This window comes from Hyla sarda, chromosome 6, assembly GCF_029499605.1.
Source record: "Hyla sarda isolate aHylSar1 chromosome 6, aHylSar1.hap1, whole genome shotgun sequence".
NCBI lineage: Eukaryota > Metazoa > Chordata > Amphibia > Anura > Hylidae > Hyla > Hyla sarda.
Window position 1 is genome coordinate 140,131,484 of NC_079194.1, and position 22,640 is coordinate 140,154,123.

General features: G+C 46.1%; 1 protein-coding gene across 2 annotated transcripts in view; it reads left to right on the forward strand.

The window, feature by feature from the left end:
• Positions 1–656: 656 nt before the first annotated feature.
• BSN (bassoon presynaptic cytomatrix protein) overlaps positions 657–22,640 on the forward strand; it is a 277,532-nt gene continuing 255,548 nt past the window's right edge. Inside the window, exon 1 of one of the 2 annotated variants that reach the window (XM_056525257.1) lies at positions 657–1,063. In XM_056525257.1, coding sequence (XP_056381232.1) covers positions 897–1,063 — 167 coding nt within the window. In that variant the 5' untranslated portion in view covers positions 657–896. The remainder of the gene's footprint in view (positions 1,064–22,640) is intronic. The other variant, XM_056525259.1, reaches the window with a different exon arrangement.

Genomic DNA, 22,640 nt, shown 5'->3' on the forward strand with positions numbered 1-22,640 from the left:
TGACTGTTGCTTTGCGTGAAAAGTATGATTTTTTCCCCCCAATTATTTTAGCAGGTAGGGGGGACTACCTGCCTACTTGGGAAGAGGGGCTACCTGGCCAATGCGGAGGCTACCTGGCCTCTGTTGGGACTATCTGCCTTTTGAGAGGGGTATTCTGCCTACTGGGGGGGGGGGGGGGGGGGGGGGGACTACTTGCCTATTGAGGAGGGGTCACCTGCCTACAGAGGGACTACCTGCTTATTGAAGGGAATACCTTAATACTGTTGAGACATACCTGCCTAATGTGAGTTTGTAGAAAAAAGGGGGAAGAAAACTCCAGGAAGACATTAGCTGTGAGTGAGGGACAGGATGGTGGGAGGCAGGGGCCAGGTCCATAATTTGTCCTGGAGCCCGTGGGATTCTAGTTATGCCTCTCTCTTTTGTGTCCCCGTCTATCTCAGGGTCCTCTCCATCTTTAGGTCCCCCTCTCTCATGGCCTAATATGTCTATTCTGGGGGTCCCTCTGTCTCTATCTTGGGCTCCTCTCTCTCTCAGTTTCCTTCCTCTCGGTCCCCAGGCCCAGCTTCTCTATGTCAGGCTCCTCATTCTCTCTAGAACCCATCTCTGCCCCCCCCTATACATCACCCCGGCCCCTCTATCCCACAGCTGTCTTCCTTTCCTCTCACTGTCTCTAGGGCCCCTCTCTTACAACCTATCTCGGGGCCCCTTCCTGCCTCTCCGTTCCTCCTCCTCTCGGCCTCTGGCAGCAGGGAGGCGCGTTCTCGGTACAGACATGTGACCGGTCGGGGACGCGCAGGGCCGGGATGGCGGAGGACCGTTTCGGGCAGTGACGCTCTGTCCTCCGCTGCTCGTTGCTCCGGTTCCCGTAAACCTTCTCCCCGTACACAAAGCGCGGCATGGGGAACGAGGCCAGCCTGGAGGCCGGGGAAGGTGGAGGGGGAGCCGGCCAGCCTCTTCCCAGCCCCGGGCCCGGAGCTTCAGCACCAAGCCGAGGTGGACAGCTCCCCGGGCCCAGCAGCAGCGCCGCAACCTCCTCTGCAGGAGCCCGGCTTGGAGAAGTCAGGTAAGAGATAAGGGAAAGATGGTGTATGGGGGGCCCCTATGTGTGTATAAGAGGCGGAGACCCCTAGAGCTGTCACGTAACTCTCCCTGTGTCTACGAGGGCCCCAGAGCTGAGAATGAGGGGCCCCAGAGCTGTCATATGGTTATACTCTGAGAATGAGGGGCCCCAGAGCTGTCATATGGTTATACTCTGAGAATGAGGGGCCCCAGAGCTGTCATATGATTATACTCTGAGAATGAGGGGCCCCAGAGCTGTCATATGATTATACTCTGAGAATGAGGGGCCCCAGAGCTGTCATATGATTATAGTCTGAGAATGAGGGGCCCCAGAGCTGTCATATGATTCAATTCGTGTGAATGAGGGGCCCTAGAGCTGTCACATGATTCTGCTCCTGTGAATGAGGGCCCCCAGAAATGTCACATGATTATACTTGTGTAAATGAGGGGCCCCAGAGCTGTCACATGATTCTACTCTTGTGAATGAGGGGCCCTAGAGCTGTCACATGATTCTGCTGGTGTGAATGAGGGGCCCCAGAAATGTCACATGATTATACTTGTGTGAATGAGGGCCCCCAGAACTGTCACATGATTCTACCCTTGTGAATGAGGGGCCCCAGAACTGTCACATGATTTTACTCGTGTGAATGAGGGGCCCGAGCTGTTGCATGGTTCTGCTGGTGTAAATGAGGGGCCCCACAGCTGTCACATGAGCTGAGACGATTCTCCCTTACTGCATACTGTAAGTGGGGCAGAGCTGTCATGTGTAAATATAATCACAATGCAATGTATGTGTGTACCCTATTTATAAATGTTTTGTGTGTATATATATATCTATATGTATAACAGTGTTCCCTATATATGTCTGTACCCTATACAAATATATATATATATATGTGTGTGTATATATATATATATATATATATATATACATTATAACAGTGTTTCCTGTATATGTGTGTACCCTATACATATGTAATCACATTGTCCCCTGTGTTTATATGTATATTTATCACAGTTTCCCCCTCTCCATGTATCACTCTTTACTGTGCTGTATCTGATGTTTCCCATCCCCCCCCCCCCCCCCAGGAACTATTTTTATTAAGTTTTTTCCTTCATTCTTGTTCCGCATGAAGTCCTCCATCCTTGTTCCCTACCATGGTCCTCTATCCTTGTTCCATTTGTGCAACCCTCCAGGCCTCCATTGTTCTTCTTCTTCATCCTTAGTCCTTTGGTCTCTAGTCCTCCATCCATGTTTTCTCTCAGCTTCCTTACCTGTCTCCTCCAGTATTTCATCTGTGTCCTTCCTCAGTTCTTCATCCTTGGTCCTTTGGTCTCTATTTCTCTGTCCTTGTTTACTCCCAGCATCCTTACTTGATTCCTCCAGTCCTTCATTCTTGTTTTCCTGTTCTCTTACAAGTCTTCCATCCTTACCTCCCTTGCCCCCTATGTTTGTTCCTTCCCAAGCCTCCATCTTCATTCCAGCCTAGTCTTCAATCCCAGTTCTTCCTTGGCCTTCATTATTGTTCCCCTTTTCTTGCTTTCCTGTTTCCCCCAGTCCTTCATCCTCGTTTTGTTGTTCCCTCCCCCAGTCATTTATCCTTGCCCATTATCAACCCTATGCTTCTTCCTCCATGTTGCTTCCCTGACCCCCATGCCTGTTACCCCCGATCCCCCATCTGTGTTCTCCCTTGAACTCCATTTTTGTTTCCCCCCACAACATGCCTCTTACTCCTCTAGTCTCCATCCTTATTTCTCTCCTGATCTACTTTAACTCTCCAGTCCCCTTTTCTTGTACACCTCCCCACCCAGTCATTGTTCCTGTGTCTTCCCCAGGCCTCCATCCTTCTTTTTCCCCAAGGTCTCCTTTCCCACCTGTTCAGTCGTCCATCCTTCCCTCATCCAACCAGGCTTCCATCCCTGTTTCTTCCCTTTTGTGTCTATTTATGTACCACTGTAATCCAAGATTCCATGCTGCATCAGACCCCCCCCCCCCTCCATGGATAATTTAGAGACCTAGATGGGATTGATACAGAGGCTTTAATGCAGAGGGTTTGGTTGGTGGTCTGGTGTGGGGGTCTCTAGGCTCTGGCCTGTGACGTGTGTGATGCAGTGAAATCACACAGCTCTTGTCATCATTGCTGCATATCTGGTGCTCAGGAGATATTGTTTTGCATGTGATACCCTCCCCAGGGGGCATTCTGCATGTTTTCCTGCTTCATGTCTCTCCAGCTCTTTTTTCCTACTGAGGGAATTAGGAAAATATGAGAATGAGCTGGAAAGGAAGCTATGTCAGTGCCTGCTGATCAGTTATGGATTGTTAGGATAGGGCTTTTCCTGCAATCTCTGCATGGCACCGATTCCCTGAAGTGTGACATTACGCTGGCAGTGCAGTGCTACACATCTCCTGTATGCTTGGAGAAGAATGGGAAAAACAGAGAATAAAGAAGCATGGCAGAACATAGGGACAGAAAGGGTGGATGCTGGAACTGGATAATGTTGAATAAAGGAGCATGGAATAGCGTATGCTGGAGCTGGATAGTAAATGAATGAACGGGAAGAGTAGGAAGGGTGGTTATTGGAGCTGGGGAGTAAAGGATAAGGAAGGGGAGGATCATGGTGGAGGGTAGACCTGGAGCAGGGATGGTAAATGCCAGAGCTGGATAGTGGATGAATGAGTAGAAAGAGCTGGTAGGTTCGATATTGGAGTTGGATATTGGAGGAGGAGGAAGAGGAGAAGCGGGGAGGGTGGGGGGTGGATAGTGGAAGAATGAGCAGGAAAAGGGAGTGGTGAATGCTGGAGCTGGATCATTGAGAAATGAGGAGGAGCAGAAGAGAGTTTAGATGCTGAAGTGTGATAGTGGGAGAATAAAAAAGAACAGACTATGTGGATATTGGAGCAAGTTAGTGAAGAAATGAAGGGGAGCAGGACGGATGGTTGGTTAAAGGACAGTGTAGAGGAGTGTGGTGGAGGATCAGAAAGGTTTTATGGGCTGTATAGTGAAGGATAAAGGTGGATGATGGAGCTGGATAGTGGATGAATAAGCAGAAGTAAATGAGAGGATGGATGTTGGAGATAACTAGTGGAGGAAGAAGGAAGAGCAAAAAGGATGGATAATGATAGGGAAGTTTTAAGGTAGAGGGGAGGGGCAGGGAGGATAGATGTTGGAGCTGAATAGTGGAGAAATGAGGCACAGGGGTGGATGCTAGAGCTAAATAGTGGAGGAATAAGTAGAAGGAGCAGAGATGATGCTGGTGCATGGAGGAATGAGGAGGGGCAGCAATGAGAACAAATGCTGGAGCATGGAGGAAATGAGGAGCAGTATGGGTGGATGCTGGTGCTGAATAGTAAAGAACAGAGGGTCAAGAAAGGCTAATATGAAATCTAGATAGTGGAAGAATGAGCAGGAGCAGGGACTGTGGATGCTGGAGCTGAATAATAAAGAAATGAGGAGGATGGAGGAGTAACTGGGAGAGTGGATGCTGGAGCTAAATAGAGTAGAAATGAGGAAGAGGTAGAGAAAGCATTGGGAATGCTGGAGCTGATAGTGGAGGAGTGAGATGGAGGAACAGGGATGGTGGATGCTGGAGCTGAATAATAAAGAAATGAGGAGGATGGAGGAGTAACTGGGAGAGTGGATGCTGGAGCTAAATAGAGTAGAAATGAGGAAGAGGTAAAGAAAGGAGTGGGAATGCTGGAGCTGATAGTGGAGTGAGATGGAGGAACAGGGATGGTGGATGCTGGGGCTGGATAGTGGAGGAGTAAGGGACATGGAGGCTGAATGCTGGATAGAGATAGAGGAGGAATAAGGAGAAGCAGGGAGTGTCTGCTGTCCTGTGCATGAATGAACATCTACTTTATCCACTCCGCTGTTGTCTCCTGACTACACTCTGGACAAGGTCATGTCAGGACACGGTGTACTGGGCTGAACATATGTGTGCAGGAGGTCTGATGACATGACTGACAGAGAGCACATGGATATAGTAGGTGTAGGTGAAATGAGCTGCAGCCTTTTCCACAGTAGTAGCATCAGGTCAGGACACTATTCCTCCACCCTCATCCCTCTATGGCCGCTTTGACTGGTCTCCTAGGGGCTCCACGTGAGAGACACAGTTACAGAGTGGACTCATGTTAGGGGTGTCATCTCTGCTGTGGCTCTGGTTGTACTTCTGTGTTTTATAGTTATGGAGACTTAATGTCTGGACATCCCTGAGCTGATACTCCAAACATGAGAGTATGGCCCATTTTTATTTTTTTTTCTATTAAAAACTGATTCAAAAACAAAAAAAGCAGAATTGATAAAGGTTCCTACTTTTCTGTCCTGTTGAATAATAGATTAATCTATCTTTTCATAGTAAATAGTGACAGGATAAACAGGCGGCATCCACTCAGTAGAGTAACCAGAACCAGAACGTCTGATCTTGTGTTGGTTTCTTCCTGTGATTGTTCCATCTTTTTCATCCATGTCTGTGAATTACATATGTCCTTTACTGTGTAATACAACATGTGATGGTATTGCCAATGTAGCTCTGGATGTGCTATAGTAGAAGACATTGGGGAGGATGTCATATTTTAGTTTGGAATCAGTCTGACACTGGACGTGATCCTGATGTTGTTTGGATTCATGTAGTATTAGAGATCTGAAGGATTGGGGAACTTCCCTGTGCATGTCCTCGGAGGCTGAATACAAGTGCTCTGGACCACATAGAAGCCTAGAACCCATAAAACGTCATTGCAGGTCATATTTTACCATAAATGAGTAAAATAAAATCAACACTGCAGCTTTTTCATTTGCTGGGGACAGGGTTGCACATAAAAGGCAGCAAGCATCCTGCTGAGGTGGAGGGATGACGCTACCATGTGAGCCCTCGGTCATGTTCACATTAGAGCCTTAGAAAAGGTATTGAGCTGTTTCTCAGCTCCCTGACATAATGGGTGTGGGCGTACTGAATGGCTGTCCTATATCTCTCAGGGTAGCCTGGTTATGTTGGGTTTAGTGTACAGGCTATTCTAGAGACAGGCCCTCTGAGATGGATTTTCCATGCTGCAGTGTGAGGCGGAGATGAGAGCCGCCTGCTTTCAGCTGCTTCTCCACTGATTTCAAGGGTGGTTATAGACAAGACGTTTTTTTAGTAAAATGCTGTTAATAACAATAATTTTATGAAGTTAATGTCAATAAGCTAATGTGAAATATTATGCCTGCAATGCTTTTGTATTTGTGGTGTTTTTTTTCTCCTTTCAGTTTGGGGTGTGTTTTCTCTCACCGATTTGTGTGTATGTGTGTGGGAGTATTTTTGTGGCATTATTCCATCATTGTACATGTGTAGAAAGTCTTTGAATCATATGATAAAAGAAATGCATGACATAATGAGATAGACATTGGCAGCACAGTTTCCACACAGGATCGTGGCATCAGAATAATTCTGGCGACCTGAAGAAGGTACTAGATAGTACTGAAATGCGTTGCCCCATTGATACTGTTGTCCTGTGCCTTGTCCGCGGTCGTATTTGCGTCTTGTAACGCCGAGCGCCCCGGGTCCCGCTGCTTCCCCGGAGCGCTCGCGGCGTTCTCCCTCTAACAGCGCTCCGGTCACTGCTCCTGTCCAAGAGCGCTGTCCCCCTCTCAGCGGCGGGACGTCCCCACTTACGGATCGTATCCCATGTCACTCACCGTCCTCCCGCTGCTGCTTCCTCCCGGCGCGCGCGGCCCCGCTCCTTAGGGTGCGCACGCGCCAACTTACTGAGATTTAAAGGACCAGTGCACCATTAATTGGTGCCTGGCCCAATCAGTCCAAAACGTATAAAAACCCACTTCCCCTTCCTGTCCTTGCCGGATCTTGTTGCCCTAGTGCCCAGAGAAAGCGTTTTGTGTGTATCCCTAGCCTGTGTATCCAGACCCTTTGCCGTTGCCCCTGACTACGAACCTTGCCGCCTGCCTTGACCTCTTGCTACGTCCGACCTTGCCTTCGCCTTGTGTTTGTGTACCACACCTATCTCAGCTGTCAGTGAGGTCGAATCGCCATCAGGGGATACGACCTGGGAGTTACCGCCGCAGCAAGTCCATCCCGCCTTGTGGCGGGCTCTGGTGAAAACCAGTGACTTCTTAGAACCGGTCCCCTTGTACGGCCCACGTCATCGCCACACTGACTCATAGGATCCACTACCCGTATCCTACCCGCATACTAGTCCGGTTCCTGACACGTCTGCCTGTTTTCTACTTCCGCATTGCCTATCTGCTCCCCTAGGAGTGAGATTAGGTCGGAGTACAGCAGCTCAGATACTATTCATGCTTTTTTTTTTTTTTTTCAAAGCTTTATTTATCAAGTTTTACAGGTATACAAAAGTACAAAACAGGCAAAGCATGTAAACGAGGGACTCCATAGGATACAATACAGCCCATAAAACTCAGATAAGGGAGAGAGGGCGAGGGAAGATACAGACAAGGGGTACCGACAAGGGGAGGAAGGGGGGGGGGAGAGAGAGAAAGTGCACAATCCCTAAAGTAAATACTTTGGCACATACGTCAAAATGTACAGTAGTCAAATGGTAGAGGACAATGTCAAACCCAAGGAGCATGGTTAAGGGAGCAACTGATTGACATGAACCATAGTAGGGGAACACATCCAAGCAAAAATCCTAAAGTAAGGCGGTAATTGGGCATGTCCTCACTTAATGGCCAATTGATTACGAGCAGTATACCGTAACCATTTGTCCCACAATTGAAGAAAGTCCTGTTCCTTGCCCAATCTACGGGCTATCAATCTCTCCATTTCACATGAGTACGTCATCCTGGCCCGCAACAGGGCAAAGTCCGGAGTGTGCTTGGATTTCCATGCAGAGGCAATAAGAAGACGAGCAGCTGTAAGAATGTGAAATGCGATAGTCCTACATTGGCTAGGGAGATCAACGATGTGATTGGAGAGTAAGGCAAAGTCTGGACCCCAGGGGATAACGATGTCCAAAACATCATGGAGTAGGTGGAGCACTCTAGACCAAAAGAGCGTTAAAGCACTACACGTCCACCAAATATGAAGGAAGGTCCCCACTTGAGCACCACACCTCCAGCAGGTAGGATTCATTCCAGGATATATCCTAGACAGACGTTCCGGGGTATAGTACCTTCGATACAAAATTTTGCAGTCAGATTCAGCATGGTTGGTACATTTAGAGAGCTTAAATGGGAGAGAATACAGGGAGAGCCATTGGTCCTCCGAGATACCCCCACATTGGTTGGAAGGGATGGGTGTCAGAGGATCGCAACAATTGTAAATGCTTATATGCTTTAGACACTCCTCCTCAGTATGGGGTATGTGGTACTTGGGAGCAAATGTTGAAAAGGGGAGCAGAGAGGTGGAAGAGCATATATCACCCAAGCTCCCGACCCCACCATTCAGCCAGTTAGAGAAGTCAATGTGAGGATGAAGGTGTTGTATAACAGAGAAGGGTGTAGAGGGGAGTGTACATAGGGAGAGAAACTTATTATAAGCGCAACTCCACAAGGTCAGTATATCATTGTGGTGGGGGGGCTGTACAGCAACTGATATGCTACACAACAGAGCACCCCTTTGTTTCTTTTTTCTCCCCCCATTGTTCTCATGACATAATGAGAAAAACACAGGTGAAAATAACCCCTATAAAAACACATATATTGCAGGACAAAAACTGTGTCTGCAGGAAGCCTATGGGTTCTCTACACCTTGAGGTTTTGTTCAGATTTTGTAATGTAGTTGATAAAGCGAAAACCAGTTGTAGAATCATAATAAAGGGGACAGATCAGATATCACTTCTTTCTTCAATCTATTCCAGATTTTATCTTGAAAACTGCATCTCAAAACCTGAACAAAGTGTAAGGGTTTTTTGAACAGTAAAAATTCAGTTTTATGCCCCCCAAATGGGCAAAAACACATTGTTTGAATGTAGCCTCGGAGTGAATTGGTATTGGTGATGGCAGCTTTCAGGCAGAGCTGATTTCATTACTGATTTTCCCAGTTGGAAGCCGTTATTTGGAGAAACAGTTGTTCTCTGCTGCGAATCCTCCTTACGTATGACAACCGCGATCATCAGCCAGAGCCTCTCCTTAAAGCTGATTACTGGAGCCGGCTCACTGATTGGACATAATTAATCAATATGGGAAAGTTGTGGAAATGAATTGGTCATTAACAATGGAGAAGAAGCCAAGGGTTTTGTGTTGTCTGAAGACTTGCAAGAACAGGGTGTAGTGTTATGGTCTCCCAGCTGTTGGCTACCATGTTTATTAATACACTGCATGGTTTACAGTTACTTATGCCCCAATATTAGGGATCTGGGCAGTAATTGACCTCAAATGTAAGTGAATGTCTCTTACATAAGGAACTCTCCACAGCAGGAGTCTTCTCAATTCAAGTGACCTCTCTGACTGCAGTCAGATTCAAACATTGACTTTTCTATGGCCTTCAAACACCTCTAGCATAGCAAGTTTAACCATGCAGGTATCTGAAAAAGTGTTCATTCACTATCCTTAAGGTATCTGGGAACATGCACAGCGATCTGCTCTCCAGTAAGGGGATGAAAAGATGCAAATGTGCTCTGGGGAGTGTTGACAAGATGCACATCATGTGTCCTGGAGGCAGCTGGGAAGATGCACTGTTCTCCTGAAGGGAGGGAAAAGATACACATCCTCTGTTCTGCAGGGAGCAGGCAAGATGCAGAAATACCATCTTGGGGTAGCTGAGAATATGTGCATTTAATGTTCTCAGCTGAGGTGGTTTGAGAACTACCATTACCTTAAGAAAAGGACAATCAGATAACATTTATATCCAGACTGGTCAGTAGGGGCCAATGGTCTGATTATACGTGGTGTGCCATACATGGGATGCACAGATCCCAATGGCAATATACACGTTTACTTGTGACTTGTAATGCAGAATCCTTAGATATGATGCCCGTCATCAGCCCAGTCATATGTGATGTGCTCCATACATTTTGGTGGACTTTTCATGAATTCTGTACAAGCTGCATCTTATCATCATCATGCGATACAGATAAGTGAACAGTACAGGAATGAGTGAGGGCACACTACTGTTCAGACCATGATGGAATATGCTCACATTTCCCTCTCTCAGCAGAAACACATTCAATGATCTAATGTTCTTCCAGCCCCCCCATTACCCTGAGATTCACACATGGCAACAAATCGATGCTCCCCTCCTCCCAGCTATGACAGGTTGTAATCTGATGCAAATATCTGCAGGTCCTCCTTACTATGTGACTATTTGTCGAAGGCAGGGCCAGGACTAATACATCTGTATTTTCATTGAGCGATATCTCATGCAGGTCACTGTTCTGAAGGCCTGATCAGAACAATAACCTATACTTATAATGTACTTTAGTTGTAGTGACATTCCCAAACAAAATATTGTCTATTTAGACTTGACTCCCCCGAAGCCCCAGGAGGCCAATTTTTATATTTCTGGCATTTCATGGAATTTAATTCCTCCATTTTTTATTTCACTAAAATCTCATTGCAGGTAGCCAGCAACCTGTCCTTCCTTAACAATACTGAATTGCGTTCTTATAGCAATGGGGATCTGACAGCAGTCATCAGCCTTCTAATATCTGCATAGTGAGAACATCTTGGTACCTGCCTCCTGATGCTTTGGTGCCCTAGCTTATGATTACAGTGGTGCTCTGCCCCCTGGTAACAATGGTGATCTGCAGTCTGATCTGCATAGTAAAAACATTGGTGATCGGCCTTCTGATACTGATGGTGATCGGCCTTCTGATACTAATAGTGTTCTGGTCTTCCTGTTGATAATTGTGATCTATGATCTAATAACAACAGTGGCCCTGATTTACTATTGTAATCCCAACATGTTTTGTCGGGTTGTGCGCCAGATGCTGGTGCATTGCGACAGATTCTGTCTCATTGCGCCAGAATTCTGTCTCATTGCTCCAGAAATGAAAAAAACCCGACCAACTCTCCATTTTACTGAGAAAAACCAGATAAAGGATGTGGCTGTCTTTAAAAGGGGGCGTGTCCCTGACATTTTCACAAAAACCCAACATATTTACTAAACCCCAGAGACCAGAGCATGTGTAAAAAAAAAGAAAAGCAAATTGTAGGGAAAAGTGCTAAATATATGGAAACCTTCGTTAATACCGTGGAAAAAAAATTTCAGGGAATTAAAACCCACAAAGAAAACTACACAACACTCTTAGTAAATCAGGGCCAGTGTCTCCCTCCTGATAGCAATGGTGATATGCCTCCTGATAATAATGGTGATCTGCCTCCTGATAGCAATGGTGATATGCCTCCTGATAGCAATGGTGATATGCCTCCTGATAATAATGGTGATCTGCCTCCTGATAATAATGGTGATCTGCCTCCTGATAGCAATGGTGATCTGCCTCCTGATAATAATGGTGATCTGCCTCCTGATAATAATGGTGATCTGCCTCCTGATAATAATGGTGATCTGCCTCCTGATAGCAATGGTGATATGCCTCCTGATAATAATGGTGATCTGCCTCCTGATAGCAATGGTGATATGCCTCCTGATAGCAATGGTGATATGCCTCCTGATAATAATGGTGATCTGCCTCCTGATAATAATGGTGATCTGCCTCCTGATAGCAATGGTGATCTGCCTCCTGATAATAATGGTGATCTGCCTCCTGATAATAATGGTGATCTGCCTCCTGATAATAATGGTGATCTGCCTCCTGATAGCAATGGTGATATGCCTCCTGATAATAATGGTGATCTGCCTCCTGATAATAATGGTGATCTGCCTCCTGATAGCAATGGTGATCTGCCTCCTGATAATAATGGAGATCTGCCTCCTGATAATATTGGTGATCTGCCTTCTGATAATAATGGTGACCTGCCTCCTGATAATAATGGTGATCTGCCTCCTGATAATAATGGTGATCTGCCTCCTGATAATAATGGGGATCTGCCTCCTGATAATAATGGTGACCTGCCTCCTGATAATAATGGTGATCTGCCTCCTGATAATAATGGTGATCTGCCTCCTGATAATAATGGTGACCTGCCTCCTGATAATAATGGTGATCTGCCTCCTGATAATAATGGTGACCTGCCTCCTGATAATAATAGTGATCTGCCTCCTGATAATAATGGTGATCTGCCTCCTGATAATAATGGTGATCTGCCTCCTGATAATAATGGTAATCTGCCTCCTGATAATAATGGTGATCTGCTTCCTGATAATAATGGTGATCTGCCTCCTGATAATAATGGTGATCTGCCTCCTGATAATAATGGTGATCTGCCTCCTGATAGCAATGGTGATCTGCCTCCTGATAATAATGGTGATCTGCCTCCTGATAACAATGGGGATCTGCTTCCTGATAGCAATGGTGATCTGCCCCCTGATAGCAATGGTGATCTGCCTCTTGATAGCAATTGTGATCTGCCTCCTGATAATAATGGTCATCTGCCTCCTCATAACAATGGTGACCTGCCTCCTGATAATAATGGGGATCTGCCTCCTGATAATAATGGTGATCTGCTTCCTGATAATAATGGTGATCTGCCTCCTTATAATAATGGTGATCTGCCTCCTGATAGCAATGGTGATCTGCCTCCTGATAATAATGGTGATCTGCCTCCTGATAATAATGGTGATCTGCCTCCTTATAATAATGGTGATCTGCCTCCTGATAGCAATGGTGATCTGCCTCCTGATAATAATGGTGATCTGCCTCCTGATAATAATGGTGATCTGCCTCCTGATAATAATGGTGATCTGCCTCCTGATAACAATGGTGATCTGCCTCTTGATAATAATGGGGATCTGCCTCCTGATAATAATGGTGATCTGCCTCCTGATAATAATGGTGATCTGCCTCTTGATAATAATGGACTTCTGCCTCCTGATAATAATGGTGATCTGCCTCCTGATAATAATGGAGATCTGCCTCCTGATAATAATGGTGATCTGCCTCCTGATAATATTGGTGATCTGCCTCCTGATAATAATGGTGATCTGCCTCCTGATAATATTGGTGATCTGCCTTCTGATAATAATGGTGATCTGCCTCCTGATAATAATGGTGACCTGCCTCCTGATAATAATGGTGATCTGCCTCCTGATAATAATGGTGATCTGCCTCCTGATAATAATGGTGATCTGCCTCCTGATAATAATGGTGACCTGCCTCCTGATAATAATGGGGATCTGCTTCCTGATAATAATGGTGATCTGCCTCCTGATAGTAATGTTGATCTGCCTCCTGATAATAATGGACTTCTGCCTCCTGATAATAATGGTGATCTGCCTCCTGATAATAATGGGGATCTGCCTCCTGATAATAATGGTGATCTGCCTCCTGATAATAATGGTGATCTGCCTCCTGATAATAATGGTGATCTGCCTCCTGATAATAATGGGGATCTGCCTCCTGATAATAATGGTGATCTGCCTCCTGATAACAATGGTGATCTGCCTCCTGATAGCAATGGTGATCTGCCTCCTGATAGCAATGGGGATCTGCCTCCTGATAATAATGGTGATCTGCCTCCTGATAATAATGGTGATCCGCCTCCTGATAATAATGGGGATCTGCCTCCTGATAATAATGGTGATCTGCCTCCTGATAATAATGGTGATCTGCCTCCTGATAATAATGGTGATCTGCCTCCTGATAATATTGGTGATCTGCCTTCTGATAATAATGGTGATCTGCCTCCTGATAATAATGGTGACCTGCCTCCTGATAATAATGGTGATCTGCCTCCTGATAATAATGGTGATCTGCCTCCTGATAATAATGGTGATCTGCCTCCTGATAATAATGGTGACCTGCCTCCTGATAATAATGGGGATCTGCTTCCTGATAATAATGGTGATCTGCCTCCTGATAGTAATGTTGATCTGCCTCCTGATAATAATGGACTTCTGCCTCCTGATAATAATGGTGATCTGCCTCCTGATAATAATGGGGATCTGCCTCCTAATAATAATGGTGATCTGCCTCCTGATAATAATGGTGATCTGCCTCCTGATAATAATGGTGATCTGCCTCCTGATAATAATGGGGATCTGCCTCCTGATAATAATGGTGATCTGCCTCCTGATAATAATGGTGATCTGCCTCCTGATAATAATGGTGATCTGCCTCCTGATAATAATGGTGATCTGCTTCCTGATAATATTGGTGATCTGCCTTTTGATAATAATGGTGATCTGCCTCCTGATAATAATGGTGATCTGCCTCCTGATAATAATGGTGATCTGCCTCCTGATAATAATGGAGATCTGCCTCCTGATAACAATGGTGATTATTGACAACATGTAATATCAATGCAGCAATATATGGATACTATCCGCTTACCTCCTGTTCTTCAGCACAGCAGGTGTGTTTGATCAAAGGTGCACGGACAATATCTGCAGTCTGTACAGAAGGAAAGCAATTCAGACATTCAGAGGAAAGTCTCCATAGGGTTCAGCACTCTCGGAGCTTGTATTAAAAAAACACATCCTTTGTTGTTCACATTACAATCTGCATTGAAGCTAAGTCTGCACTGCGTTTTTTGATGATGTATGCATAAAATAAAATATTTTAGAAAATTTGTAACAGTGTGAAATTAGCCAGCAAAATGTAAAACAAATTACTCATGCCATGGCTCTGTAAGCTAACATGTTTCGGATCCCCCGGATCCTTTGTCATAGACTATGCCCATTATTCATCTATCTATATACTGTATATATATATATATATATATATCGTTGAGGATGGGCACCATTTTTGGTGCGCAGAGTTTCAAAGGCTATTAACACCACTGAGCATTCAGGGAAAATGAATATGCAAAGCAGCTCATCACACCACCTTTACAGGTAGCATTCCCCAAAGATTAGCTTTTAGCTCCAGTTATGGAATCTCAAAAACTGATTGGGATGCCAAGCCAGAATTCTTCCCTTTTGCCCAGGTGACCTCTCACCAAACAAGCCAGAACACCCTGCTCTGTACTGACGAGGGGCAACACTCCAAAACAGCTGTCTGCAGATGGGTCCTCCTCCCTTTTGGGGAGATTTCTGGCTTGGCATTAAATCCCAGTCAGTTCTGAGACTCAGTAACTGGAGCTAAAAGCTGTTGTTTTAGGAATGCTACCTGTGAAGGTGGTGCGATGATCTTATTTGCCTATATATAAGCATATATATGCAATACAAAAAACATACTGCCCACCTCACAGCACCGACAACACCACAGGATGGATGTAACTAAATATGTCAATAGAAATATGTGTTATCTAATTTATATATTCATACATTCACTGTATAGTTTTCTACTAGCGCACCCAATATACTGTCAATGACATAAATCACAAGATATGCAATAAACTACATACTTACTCTAGAGCAAATGGAATATTTTATTTTGGCTCAATATGAGGCATCGTGATCAGCTTTCTCAATATAAGGGCATAACATCTTGATTTACCACACAAGGTGTTACCTATATAAGTTAACTATGTTTTTTTTTCTTTTGGAGCCACATTACAGAATAAACTAGGGGATATAAAATTACCTATAGTTTTTACTAGGGATCGACCGATATCGATTTTTTAGGGCCAATACTGATAATCTGTCACCTTTCAGGCCGATAACCGATAATTTATACCGATATTTCGGTATAAGTTATCGGCTATTTCAACCCCCCCGGCGGGGCAGAAGCCGTTGCAGATCAATGATTTAACCCCTTAAGGACTCAGCCCATTTTGGCCTTAAGGACTCAGACAATTTAATTTTTACGTTTTCATTTTTTCTTCCTCGCCTTCTAAAAATCATAACTCTTTTATATTTTCATCCATAGACTAGTATGAGGGCTTGTTTTTTGCGCGACCAGTTGTCCTTTGTAATGACATAACTCATTATATCATAAAATGTATGGTGCAACCAAAAAACACTATTTTTGTGGGGAAATTAAAAAGAAAAACGCAATTTTGCTAATTTTGGAAGGTTTCGTTTTCACGCCGTACAATTTACGGTAAAAATGATGTGTGTTCTTTATTCTGAGGGTCAATACGATTAAAATGATACCCATTATTACTTACTTTTATATTATTGTTGCACTTAAAAAAAATCACAAACTTTTTAACCAAATTAGTACTTTTATAATCCCTTTATTTTGATGACCTATAACTTTTTTATTTTTCCGTATAAGCGGCGTAGTGAGGGCTCATTTTTTGCGCCATGATCTGTACTGTTTTTTGCTACCACATTTGCATATAAAAAACTTTTAATACATTTTTTTAATTTTTTTGTAATAAAATGTATTAAAAAAGTGGCAATTTTGGACTTTTTTTTTTTTTTACGTTCACGCTTTTCACCAAACGGGATCATTAACATTTTATTTTAATAGTTTGGACATTTACGCACGCGGCGATACCAAATATGTCTATAAAATTTATTTTTTACGCTTTTTGGGGGTAAAATAGGAAAAAACGGACGTTTAACTTTTTTATTGGGGGAGGGGATTTTTCACTTTTTTTGAACTTTTACTTTTAAATTTTTTTACATTTTTTTTTACACTTGAATAGTCCCCATAGGGGACTATTCATAGCAATACCATGATTGCTAATACTGATCTGTTGTATGTATAGGACATAGAACAGATCAGTGTTATCGGTCATCTTCTGCTCTGGTCTGCTCGATCTCAGACCAGAGCAGAAGACGCCGGGAGCCGGAAGCAGGAAAGTGAGGGGACCTCCGTGCGGCGTTCTGAATGATCGGATCCCCGCAGCAGCGCTGCAGGCGATCCGATCGTTCATTTAAATCGCGCACTGTTGCAGATGCCGGGATCTGTATTGATCCCGGCACCTGAGGGGTTAATGGCGGACGCCCGCGAGAATGCGGGCGTCGGCCATTGCCGGCGGGTCCCTGGCTGTGATCAGCAGCCGGGATCAGCTGCGCATTACACGGGCATCGCTCCGATGCCCGCGGTTATGCACAGGACGTAAATGTACATCCTGGTGCGTTAAGTACCACCGCACCAGGACGTACATTTACGTCCTGCGTCCTTAAGGGGTTAAAGCGGGCGCTTTAAATTAGGGATCGACCGATATCGGTTTTTTAGGGCCGATACCGATACCGATAATCGGTGCAGATTAGGGCCGATAGCTGATAACTTATACCGATATTCCGGTATAAGTTATTGGCTATTTAACCCCCTGCGACACCGCTGCAGATCATTGATTTAAAGCGGGCGCCGCCGCCGCCACCACCCGCTTCTCTCCCCTACCTGCCAGGGTGCTCCGGGCCATCCATCCATCGTTCCTGTAGTGTCCGGGGGCGTTCCAGGTGGAGGGTGGTCCGGTCCGGGCTGTCCTTCTTCTCCGGCGGGCCTCTTCCCCACTCCGGGCAGGCTCCGGCCTAGTACGCTGCATAGACATCGCTGCGCAGTGACGCCCGTGCGCAGCGACGCACCTGACGTCACGGCGTAGTGGCGTCTATGCAGCGTACTAGGCCGGAGCCTGCCTTGAGGGGAGAAGAAGACCGTGGGAGAAGGACAGCCCGGACCGGACCACCCTCCACCCGGAACGCCCCCGGACACTACATGAAGGAAGGATGGCCTGGACCACCCCCATTATGGGTAAGTTTAATTTTTTTATTGACTCGGAGGGTGGGGGAGGGGCCCGACCGGTATAGCGGTATGGGAAAAAATCCGCCTAGCACCGCCTAGCATCACGGTGGGGGGTGCGGTGCGGCGGGTCGAGGGGGTGGCGGTCGCGGTGCGGTGGGGGCGGTGCGGGGGGCGAGGCATTATCGGCTTATCGGCAAGATAATTGCCGATACCGATAATGCCCGAAATCGTGATTATCGGCCGATAATATCGGCCATACCGATAATCGGTCGTTCCCTACTTTAAATCAATGAACTGCAGCGGCTTTTGCGGTGCCAGAGACCGCCGCCGCTGCCTGCTTCTCTCCCCCTGCCTGTCCTGAGTTTAACCACCACAGTTGCTCCATCGCCACCCCCCCCCCATCCTCTGCCCACATACTGCCGCCGCTGCCCCATTGCCTCCCCCCATCCTCTGGCCACATGCCGCCGCTGGCCCATCGCCTCCCCCCCATCCTCTGCCCACATACCGCCGCTGCCCCATCGCCTCCCCACATCCCCGGTGTTATAATTACCTGTTCCCGGGGGTCCGCAATCCTTCTGGCTCCGTCGCACAGCAACAGCGCAGGAGCCAGAAGGATCGCAGACCCCCGGGAACAGGTAATTATAACACCGGGGATGGGGGGAGGCAATGGGGTGGCAACGATGGTGATGGGCGGGGCATTATCGGCATATCGGTAAGGTAATTGCCGATACCGATAATGTCCAAAATCGGGATTATCGGCTGATAATATCGTCCAAACCGATAATCGGTCGATCCCTAGTTTTTACCCATTCAGATACCAATTTATACCTGTTCTACAATATGTTTTCAAGTTAGGGAACCTGGGTCAAAAAAATTGTCCCCGTTTTTGTTTTATGTACTTAACCTTAAAATAATCTGAACAGCAAATTGTAGAAAAAATATTTTTTTACTTCCATGGATGTTATGGGCACTACCTATACCTGAGTATAAATAGTAAGAACGTGATTGTTGGTTAAATATACTCACGGCCCTTTGTAATGCTTGTTCGCTGTGGCTTCAACTCCTAGCCTATGATCAATAACATTGGCTTATAAAGTGAAGGCCACCTCAGCAGAACATGAGCAACAAGCTCTGTTATACTCTCTTACCGGTAAATTATTAATGGCATTAATGCTGTGTGATAGGGAATTCTCCCATATGAGAACATATACGGTAATACAGTATAACACAAGGAGTGATGAGAAAAGTCTATTGTTGGAGCAGAACCACTAGAGAGAGTCTGCTTAGGAGTTAGCAGGACATTTCTACATGTAAAGGGAATTTTGGAGAGAAAAAAACCTTTAAAATCAACTGGTGCTAGAAAGTTATACTGTTTTGTAAGGACTAGAAGGCTTCACTGGGTTAGGAAGTCATTAACAGATCTGTATAACTTTCTGGCAACAGTTGATCTGAAAAAATGTCTCTCTGGAAAACCCCTTTAACCTCCAATAGCATATGACATAAATGTTTGAGATCCTCAACTGTTGGATGTATCAGAGTTACATGCCCCTGTTAATTCTTTGCTCCTTAGAAAGCACAGATTACCATTGTTATCAGGAGGCAGATCATCATTGTTATCAGGATGAAGATCACCAGTGTTACCAGGAGGCAGATCACCAGTGTTATCAGGAGGCAGATCACCAGTGTTACCAGGAGGCAGATCACTAGTGTTACCAGGAGGCAGATCACCAGTGTTACCAGGAGGCAGATCACCAGTGTTACCAGGAGGCAGATCACCATTATTATCAGGAGGTAGATCACCATTGTTATCAGGAGGCAGATAACCAGTGTTACCAGGAGGCAGATCACTATTATTATCAGGAGGTTGATCACCATTGTTATCAGGAGGCAGATAACCAGTGTTACCAAGAGGCAGATCACAATTGTTATCTGGAGGCAGATCACCAGTATTACCAGGAGGCAGATCACCATTGTTATCAGGAGGCAGATCACCATTGTTATCAGGAGGCAGATCACCAGTGTTACCAGGAGGCAGATCACCAGTGTTACCAGGAGGCAGATCACCATTGTTATCAGGAGGCAGATCACCATTGTTATCAGGAGGCAGATCACCATTGTTATCAGGAGGCAGATCACCATTGTTATCAGGAGGCAGATCACCATTGTTATCAGGAGGCATATCACCAGTGTTACCAGGAGGCAGATCACCAGTGTTACCAGGAGGCAGATCACCATTGTTATCAGGAGGCAGATCACCATTGTTATCAGGAGGCAGATCACCAGTGTTACCAGGAGGCAGATCACCAGTGTTATCAGGAGGCAGATCACCAGTGTTATCAGGAGGCAGATCACCAGTGTTACCAGGAGGCAGATCACCAGTGTTACCAGGAGGCAGATCACTAGTGTTACCAGGAGGCAGATCACCAGTGTTACCCGGAGGCAGATCACCAGTGTTATCAGGAGGCAGATCACCAGTGTTACCAGAAGGCAGATCACCAGTGTTACCAGGAGGCAGATCACCAGGAGGCAGATCACCAGTGTTACCAAGAGGCAGATTACCAGTGTTACCAGGAGGCAGATCACCAGGAGGCAGATCACCAGTGTTACCAAGAGGCAGATTACCAGTGTTACCAGTAGGCAGATCACCAGTGTTACCAGGAGGCAGATCACCGTTGTTACCAGGAGGCAGATCACCATTGTTATCAGGAGACAGATCACCATTGTTATCAGGAGGCAGATCACCATTGTTACCAGGATGCAAATCCCCAGTGTTCACAGGATGCAGATCACCATTGTTATCAGGAGGCAGATCACCATTGTAATCAGGAGGCAGATCACCATTGTTATCAGGAGGCAGATCACCAGTGTTATCAGGTGGTAGATCACCATTGCTATCACGATGCAGATCAACCTGCTGATGGCTGATTGGTTTCTATGGGCAACTGGTCAGTGTTCCCTCTGCACAGGTTTTTGATAAATCTCATCCTTTGTGTCTTGTTGGAATGTGAAACTTCAGCCCAGCCTGGATTTCTTCTTTGTCTGACCACAGTGCTTTCTGCTGACACCTCTGTCCATGTCAGGAACTGTCCAGAGCAGGAGCAAATCCCCATAGCAAACCTATCCTACAGAAGTAATTTACAAATCTGTTTAACTTTCTGCCACCAATTGATTTAAAAAATAATTGTTATACACTGGAGTACCCTTTTAATAATTTGCTCCATTCAGCTTTCCCTTAATCCTTAATCAGTCACCCTATCCCAGGTGATAGAAAAACATCCCCACTGAATCACGCTGCCTCTATGCTTCACTATAGGATTGGTAGGTGATGAGCAGTGTATCGTTTCCTTAAGACTTGATGCTTAGAATTAAGACAAAGAACATTATGGTTTAATCAAACCTGATAATCTTGTTTCTTACAGTCTTACAGTCACTGAGCAATTCAAGAGGAATTCAGGAAGAATAGTTACGGTCAGGAAATTGTTGCCTTACATAGTATACATAGTATACATAGTTAGTATGGTTGAAAAAAGACATACGTCCATCAAGTCCAACCAGGGAATTGAAGTGAAGGGTGTAAGGGGATAAGGGAAAGGGATGTAGTTTTTTTTAATTCTGCATAAGCATTAATGTTATTTTGTTCCAGGAATGTATCTAACAATTTATCCATCAAGCAGAATTTGAGCAGAATTAAGGCGGAATTTCCACGCGGAAATAAAGAGGAATGAAGGAGGAGGCTATTCAATTCTACTTTTCTGGATTCATCTTGAATTCCACTTGAATTCCGCTTGAATTCTGCGTGAAAATGATGTCGAGCAAATTTTTTTTTATTTACCATTAACTTCTATTGGATTCTGCTCGCGGATTCCTCTTGAAGAATGAACATGTGTTACGCCTAGCGCTCCGGGTCCCCGCTCCTCCCCGGAGCGCTCACGGCGTCTCTCTCCCTGCAGCGCCCCGGTCAGTCCCGCTGACCGGGAGCGCTGCACTGACATGCCCGTCGGGGATGCGATTCGCACAGCGGGACGCGCCCGCTCGCGAATCGCGTCCCAGGTCACTTACCCGTCCCGGGCCCCTCCTGTCATGTGCTGGCGCGCGGCTCCGCTCTCTAGGGCGCGCGCGCGCCAGCTCTCTGAGACTTAAAGGGCCAGTGCACCAATGATTGGTGCCTGGCCCAATTAGCTTAATTGGCTTCCACCTGCTCCCTGGCTATATCTGATCACCTCCCCTGCACTCCCTGGCCGGATCTTGTTGCCTTGTGCCAGTGAAAGCGTTTAGTGTTGTCCAAGCCTGTGTTACCTGAACCCTTGCTATCCATCTTGACTACGAACCTTGCCGCCTGCCCCCGACCTTCTGCTACGTCTGACCTTGCCTCTGCCTAGTCCTTCTGTCCCACGCCTTCTCAGCAGTCAGCGAGGTTGAGCCGTTGCTAGTGGATACGACCTGGTTGCTACTGCCGCAGCAAGACCATCCCGCTTTGCGGCGGGCTCTGGTGAACACCAGTAGCCTCTTTGAACCGGTCCACCAGCACGGTTCACGCCAATCCCTCGCTGACACAGAGGATCCACTACCTGTAAGCCGAATCGTGACAGTAGATCCGGCCATGGATCCCGCTGAGGTGCCGCTGCCAAGTCTCGCTGACCTTCCCTCGGTGGTCGCTCAGCAATCGCAGCAGATTGCCCAACAAGGACAGCAGCTGTCGCAGTTGACCGCCATGTTACAGCAACTTCTGCCTCTGCTACAGCAGCAACCATCTCCTCCGCCAGCTCCTGCACCTCCTCCGCAGCAAGTGGCCGCTCCTAGCCTCCGCTTGTCCCTGCCGGACAAATTTGATGGGGACTCTAGACTCTGCCATGGATTTCTGTCTCAGTGTTCCCTGCATATGGAGATGTTGTCGGACTTGTTTCCTACAGAACGGTCTAAGGTGGCGTTCGTAGTGAGCCTTCTTTCAGGAAAGGCCTTGTCTTGGGCCACACCGCTCTGGGACCGCAATGAT